General features: G+C 37.9%; 1 protein-coding gene across 1 annotated transcript; it reads right to left on the bottom strand.

Moving 5' to 3' along the window:
• Positions 1–3,159: 3,159 nt before the first annotated feature.
• Positions 3,160–4,639, bottom strand: LOC143605467 (palmitoyl-monogalactosyldiacylglycerol delta-7 desaturase, chloroplastic-like). Its single transcript, XM_077081564.1, has 5 exons — positions 4,286–4,639; positions 4,019–4,159; positions 3,731–3,871; positions 3,560–3,666; positions 3,160–3,458 (listed from the first exon to the last, which is right to left on the bottom strand). The coding sequence occupies exons 1-5, from the start codon at positions 4,637–4,639 to the stop codon at positions 3,254–3,256; spliced, it is 948 nt and encodes a 315-aa protein (XP_076937679.1). The 3' UTR covers positions 3,160–3,253.
• Between the last annotated feature and the right edge of the window lie 3,442 nt (positions 4,640–8,081).

The following is an 8,081-nucleotide window of genomic DNA, read 5'->3' as shown; positions in this document are numbered from 1 at the left end:
CTTCATTAGTCAAAACATCTTTTATCCACAATTGAATTCCTCTCCTTATCTTCTTTAACTTAGACATAAACACCTCATCTGGCTTTCCCACCATTCCATTGAACCTCAACAAGGACCGGCTAACAACCTCTTCGATACCGTTCCTGTGCAGCCAAGAATTGAAAAAACGAAAAGGTTTCGCACCGAAGTTCCGAGACACAACCTTTAAAACTAACGGGCAATGATCCGATTTCTCCCTAGCCAATGCCCGATACTCCGCATTGGGCCAATCATTAAAAAAGTTCCACGAAACAAAAATTCGGTCGATTCGGCTTAACTTATCTCCTGCAAGAAAAGTAAACTTACGGTCTCTCAAAACAAATTCACATAAACCCGATTCTTCAATAAATTCATTAAATTCCGAAGAAGCAACCGCATTGAACTTTGAGTTCCTCCTCTCGTCTCGGTGTCTAACACAGTTGAAGTCACCACCCACGATCCAGTACTTGTCATCCGCCTCCATAATGCTCTTTAAATCGTTCCATACCAACCGTTTGTCTACCAACTTATGAGGGGCATAAACATTGATGAACGTAACTTCCTTTCCACTTTCTTTAATCACACCTGAAACGGCTAGAAAGTTCCTGTGCTTGACCACCACTGTGTTCACCAGCAGCTTCGGATCCCATAATGAAACCAATCCACCCGACCGTCCCGTCGCATCAACCCATTCATATTGAAATTCTGAATTCCCCCAAAATTTACCCATATCCAGCCCCGCAATAGACACAAATTGAGATTCCTGTAACATCACAAACCCCACCTCATTAGCACTTCGAAGATTACGAACCCAGACACTCTTACCCTCGGATCCCATCCCTCGAATGTTCAACGATAAAACATTCATTGACAAACAAATTGAGAACCTTCTTCCATTATCGCCTTGGCCACAGGACCTTCGAATTTCTCTATATTAGAAGCACCGAGCACCTTTCCCAGCTGAACCGTTTCCATGACTTCGTTCAATTGAGGATCTAGTATTGAGTGGGAGTTCTCTTCGATGCCGTCAATAGACTTGAAACCCATCGGGTTCACACTTTTGTTCAAATCTGGGGTCTGAAAATTATCCTGAAAAGCTTCAATATTCGAGACCGAAGTTCTGGGCATTGGGCTCCCCTTCACAGCCCAAATATATCGGTCCAAATCGAACATATCATCTTCCTCTCTAAGCCTCTTCTTGGGCCTCTCCTGGCCCACTGGTGAACATGATTTATGTTGCCTGGATTTTTTACGGAACCCCTTCCCTTTCTTTTTCAAAGTATCCCTACAATTGCTCCCATCAAATAAATGATGATTAAAAGTTTCCTGAATTCTCGGACCGTTTCCTTCTTCAATGGCATCAAGATTGGAAGGTTGATCTTGTTCCACAAAAGTTTCCTGAATTCTCGGACCGTTTCCTTCTTCAATGGCATCAAGATTGGAAGGTTGGCCTTGTTCCACAAAATTTGCACCTTCCAAATTTGCACCCATGACCCCGGCGTTGACCTCATCCGAGTCCATGCTCACTTCGTCTTCTACGTCCTCCGCCGCATAATCTTCATCTTCCACATTAGCTATGCAATCAGGAATCCAATCACCGGACTCCTCTTCCACCAGAATGGGAAAAACATTAGCCTTCCAATTCAAACTGATCCGTTGTTGAATCCTGCTCACCGATTTACTTAGAACCCCAATCAACACATACGAGACATCATCATCTTCTTCAGATATGTTCGCAGGTTGGACCACAACACCAAATTTGGATCCAATGTCATTAATCACCTGTTCAACCGCCAAACATAACGGGACCCCATAGACTTTAATCCATGCAATACGTTCAAAATCAAGAACCTGTCCATCCCACTCTTCCATCCTCTCAAAAACCGAATCCCACACTTCTTTTCTTTCTAAAAACAACTCTTTCTTTTCTTTATCTTCAAACACGAGGATAACCAAAAAACCACCCACATACTTAATGCAAATCTTACTCTTAGCAGCCCGTGACAGCCAGGTCCGTAGATTTGTCAATGAATTAAAATCTTTTACCCTGCCAACCAATCCACGGTCGCTCCAGTTCGACCGTACAGCAATTCCAGACTCCACCGTCACCTCCATCGTCCCTTGCTCTGGATCTTTATCGATGAGAGTGTCCCGGAAAGACCTAAGGCCAACAACACTCGGACCCGGCTTATCCGTAACCACCTCTGTAACTTTTTCCATAGAAACATCTTTCTGTGCCGCGTTCTCGCTAACCGGCTGCCAAACCTTGGTATCCTTCCTAGTCATCTTCTCGCCATCCACAAACCTTGCTAATACTATATATAACTTATAGCTGCCGATCCAAACGTCTTTGAGATCCTTCTCGAGTCCCACCGGATCCCTCACATTACGAAAGGATACAAAACCAAACCTCTTCCCGAGTTTATCATATTTCCTAGCAATATACGATCCGTGAATGTCCCCAAAAACCTTCAGCACCGCAACCAACTCTGCCGATGAACACCTCTCCGGCAGGTTTGAAACAAAAACCTTTGTAATCACCACGTCCTGTTGTCTTGATCTCCTGCTGTTTTTCGTCGAAACATCATACCAAGTATCAACCCTAAAGCGTTCCCTGCCCGCCATGTGAGAGAGAGAGTTTCTTTCTCTAAAACCCCGAAATTCCGGCGACGTCACGGCGGCGGCGGTCAGCGGCAGCAACAGTTGCTGCAGCAGCTCCGGTTCAGCAGCGGCAGCGAGATATCAGCCGGAAACGGGAGGCGGTGGCGGTGGCGGCGATGAAACGGGAGGCGGTGGCGGCTGTTTTGGTGATGGTGGCAAGGGTTTATGTGGGTAGGGTACATACAAATATCTGACAGAAAATAAAGAATATTGACAAATGATAAAGAATATTGACATAGCTGGAATATCTACGTACATACAAATATCTGACAGAAAATAAACAACTTAAAACTAATATATTACTATTTGAATATTTTATTCGATTATATTAAATACACAGATTAAAAGAAACATTACGAAAAGATTCCTTATACATGCTAGATAATATATATAAAAAACACAAATACCCATTTTATAATTTTATTTGCATCTGAAGCTAACCAAGCACAACTAGGTCTTTTTATAATTAATGGTAGACGTCATAATAAAACAAAATTCAAATATACACGTATTCATACGTATAGCGCCTCTATCATAGTACGTGTTTAAAGTTGTATTTCGTAAAATGATAGTATCACTTGAGTGCATTGAGTGATTTTTTAAGCTTGTGTGCCTCAGTTGGCACTTTGACGTTGGTGGCCAATCCAAGAACTTCAAGAAGTCGTATGATGTACCATGAAATGTCAATTTGCCACCATTCCAATCCGTGTCGAGCCGAAAACTCAAATGCATGATGATTGTTATGCCACCCTTCTCCAAATGTAAGCAATGCAACCCACCTAATTCACGATTAGTTTAGTTTTAACTTTAAAGCGTACATTTTTTAAGTCTCGTGTAAAATTAAAGTACCAATAAAAAAATTGTTAGGAAACTTAATTACCAATTGTTCTTGGAGAGATCACCGGTTTTCCATTCTTGATATCCCCAAATATGACAAGCGGAATTCACCAAAAAAGTGAGGTGATAAACCCACACGGTCCTAACACCCTGCATACACCAACACATGCTAAAAACGCTTGAAAGAATTTCACATATATCCATAGATACTTACCATGCCCCAAACAAGGTACGGAAATCCGCCCCAAGCATATAAGAGAGCTCCCAATCCAAGCACATGCCACGAGTACGTTTTTCTAATAAACATATAGAACCATTGCTTTTTTAAATCCTCCACATTTTTTCGCTCTTGATACTACATATAAAATCCAATTAAAAAAGTATTTATATATTTTGGCACGTGAGATTCGAATGCTAATTGCTAAATGCCTAAAAAGTAAAATTCTAGCAAGCATATATAATTGTTTAACCATATATAGATCTATATTCAAATCTTTGATACCTTTTCAAGTATGTATCCACTATCAAAAAGCCACCCCATATGACTAAACCAAAAGCCATTAATTGGTGAATGTGTATCTTTTTCTGAGTCCACAAACTGATGATGATATCGATGCATGCTCACCCAAAATATCGGATCTCTCTACATGCAAAATAATAATATAATCAAACACCTTAAACCATTAAAAAAATAAATATAGGACTAGCGACACAACTTATTGCTTAAATACGTATGAATATTAATATGTTAGGAATATTAATTATGAACCTGTGCGGCTAGGACTCCAAAATAAACACACGTATACTCAAGCCATTTAGGCAGCTTGAGACTATGGTGAGCGAGAAGCCGATGATACGAGAGAGTGATGCCGACGAGTCCGGTTAACAAATAACCAATGAACGTGAGCAATAAAGCGTCAAAAGAGAACGTAAATGGTGCGAAAAGTGCAAGGACATGAACCAAAAGAACCCATGTGGCAACTTGTATATCAATTGGTCTCCATTTACGTTCCAAAAAATTGTTCCTAGAGCCTGTGACAACCACATCGGAAAAGGGTATTTTCCGGTGATCGGATTGGTGTTCACCGTCGGAGTCGGAGAGTGAGAATAATAAGTTTCTCATCGCTTGTTATTCCGGCAAGTTGTTGTGCGCTTCTTGTGGGTATATATAGCGGAATTGTAGGGTTCAGTGGGATTAGTTTGTTATATTATTATTGTTATTGTTATTGTTATTGTTATTGTTATTGTTATTGTTATTGTTATTAATATTAATATATTAGTAATAAGGTGAGGTTACTGTATAATAACTGTTTAATGTACGATAGGTACGCGAGGCGCTTAAAAGTAAAAGAATTCTTAAACGTTCAGCCAAAAACCTAAAACGCTCAAAAACGGTTTTCGTGAAAAAAAAATAAAGTTGATCGATTAACTATCAAAAACTTTTTTTTTTCGGTGGGATTAGTTTGTTATATTATTATTGTTATTGTTATTAATATTAATATATTAATAATAAGGTGAGGTTACTGTATAATAACTGTTTAATGTACGATAGGTACGCGAGGCGCTTAAAAGTAAAAGAATTCTTAAACGTTCAGCCAAAAACCTAAAACGCTCAAAAACGGTTTTCGTGAAAAAAAAATAAAGTTGATCGATTAACTATCAAAAACTTTTTTTTTTCGGTGAAACAATGATTAATATGTACTAACGATTTCAAGATATTGAGATTTGATTTCATGGATCGATTTCATAAATATAGAGTAATTACGTACGTTTTGTACGATAAGCTATTATTATATTCCATATTTTCTCATTAATAATAATATTAATATTAATTAATTATTGATAACCCCGATGTATACTTTGGTAATTGACAAAACATGAACTCGATCCGAATATTTATGGAGATGCTGAGGGAAATTAGGTATTGTTTAAATGAGTTTTTTTTTTAACTTTTCTATCAACAGGATGTTGATTAAAAAAATGTAAACAAAAATGAATGGTTTAAAAATAATTTATCGTGGGTGATTTTTAAAAGCTTTTTCTCTACCTAGTAGATAAAAACAATATTATCTACTAAAGTTGTTTGTATAGTTTATACTTTATAGTTTAGACCATCTTCTTTTAGTTTATTTAAAGTTTCTTTGTTTAAATATTTATAAAGTTAAATTTAGGATATTGAAAATAACGCATGTTGTAAACAATAAACGACTTTCTATGTTATATTTATTTATTTATTTATGTACTCACTTTCTTCTTTTTTTTCTTTTTCATACAATTAACTAACTTGTTTATGTTCGGTAATTTTGTTCGCCTATGTTAATTTCATTTTGTAGATGGCTCCATGGTAGGTGGTGATGGTTACCAACAAGAAGGGTGGCGGTGGGGGTGGGGGTGGGGGCGGGGAAGAAGAAGAGTGAGGATAGTTTTATCATTTTACACGGACTTTACTGAAAACTTTAACGACTTTTTAAACGGATAAGGATCACCCGTAGTTACAAATTTTATACCTCTGGACCTCCTTAAAAATAAGTTTATAACTATTAGAATAAAGTTTGTAATTATTAGTTAAGCTTGAATATCAAACGTGCAATGTTTGCAAAACACGTGGGCCAACCATGCAGTTAACTCTAAACTTTGTTAGTTACGTGTTTATCCAAGTCCAAATCAAAATTTTTGCTTATTCACTTCTTTAATGCCATTTTCATGAATAACAAATGTACTATTTTCGCTAGGGAGCCAAAATTACGTCGTCCCCTGCTCTTGAGATATCATCGTTTCTTGTACGTGCTTAGTTTTTCTGCATAGCCGATTTCTTGATCGCAGGTTTGGTTACCGTGGAGTTCAATTATACATGGATAGTAAAGAGGATAAAGAACACTTGACACATTGTACTAATAAACCTTGTACATGCATGCAACATATGAAAACTTTTAGCCACGTGATTTAGCATTCAACAAACTGATGTTCTACAATTGGTAAATCTTGTATAATAATTTTCATGTTTTGTGTGGTGTTTTTTTGGATATTTCTAGGTATACGATGGTTATGACTTTGACTTATGAAAGCAGTTCACCCATTGTGTACGGATTTTATTCTTGTAATTATCATTGGTGTGGGTATGGACCAAATACTAACCGGCTTAGATAGTGGACACTGGACAATGTCCACAACGACCCAAACAAAGCATAGTGTTTCAGCCGTTTCCATCGAGTTCGGGTTTCATTGTCATTCCTACCATCAATAATCCTATTTCATGGGTTCGAGTGTGACTGGTCTCGCGGGTTTGCTGAGTGACTAACATATCAAAGCTGGTGCAGAGTGAAACACTTTGGGTGAAATGTTAGTGCTTTTTAGTTTTGTTATTTGTTAATTTAACTATATTCATAATAATTTAAATTAAATAATTTATTGAATTAATTTTATTGATTAGGAAAGTGAAAAACATAAGATACAATAAAAAGTCAAAATAGTAAAGTGAAATGAGTAAATGGATTAACCATTCTCGTGTTGGTTTCCCATGATGTTGACCTTAAATCTTAATAATTCACAAACTGATCGTCTCATTAAATTCCAAACTTTTTTTCAAAGGCATCCCACTTTCTTTCATAACTATCATAAAACCCACTTTCTTTTACAACACCAAACCAGTTTAAAACCTTTTAAAAATTTATTAAAATTGTATAAATATATATGCATGTGTATAATATGTGTATGTGAGAGTGGGAGTGACCCACAACCCACCCGGCTCCACATACTTTTCTCCACATCGCTCCTGCCTCCATCTCTTCCGTCCCTCCAAGATCTAGGTCACACAAACCACACCCATTACACGAGTGTTGTTGACGCTTTTACATTTTGGCTCGGTACATTCTCACTTGGCTTAAAGTTTGCCACCGCTAACATAAAAATTATGAATCTACCACTTATCCGCACACCGATTCCTAGACCACGAATCATCTATGGATTACTCCCACAAATAAAGTCGTTAATAAAATCAATTCGTTTGAATGCAATATCACAATGTCATCTTACCAAACGAATGATGCATAGTAATGAAGAAACGTGGATCGACTCACTGGTAGACGATCTACTTTCCTCGGGTGTGATTATGCTATTTCACCGATGGTTCTCTGGAATTTGGATTCTTCCACCTACAAAATGAACAGCACCGTAAACTTACCCCTCAGAAAGGGACAGAGGGGTCCTCTTTGGGGTAACCCTCCGGTGTGAGAATAAGAATTTGCAGGAGAAGATAATAATATGAGAGTAAGGAAATTGGAGTGTATTGCTTAATATAGCTGAATACTGTGTAATAGGATGTGTCTCTCCTTGTGGAGTTGATGTGGTATTTATAGTGCTAGGGTTTCCAATGATTGAGCTCAGACCCAATTAGGGCCTTGTTGGCCTCCTCCAATTGCTTTGCGCCACGTGTCCTTGGGACACCTGGTGCTTTTTCATTGGTTATAATCACGTGGTAGCACATGGGTTTTGCTGAGTTGTCCACCTTTCATTGGCAGCTGTCAACATCAGCATATTCTTATTCCTTAAAAAGATACCTTCTGGAA

This window comes from Bidens hawaiensis, unplaced genomic scaffold, assembly GCF_021521415.1.
Source record: "Bidens hawaiensis isolate Kalapana, Puna unplaced genomic scaffold, B.hawaiensis_p1.1 tig00069582_1, whole genome shotgun sequence".
Classification (NCBI taxonomy): Eukaryota; Viridiplantae; Streptophyta; class Magnoliopsida; order Asterales; family Asteraceae; genus Bidens; species Bidens hawaiensis.
This window is presented reverse-complemented; position numbering and strand designations above follow the sequence as displayed.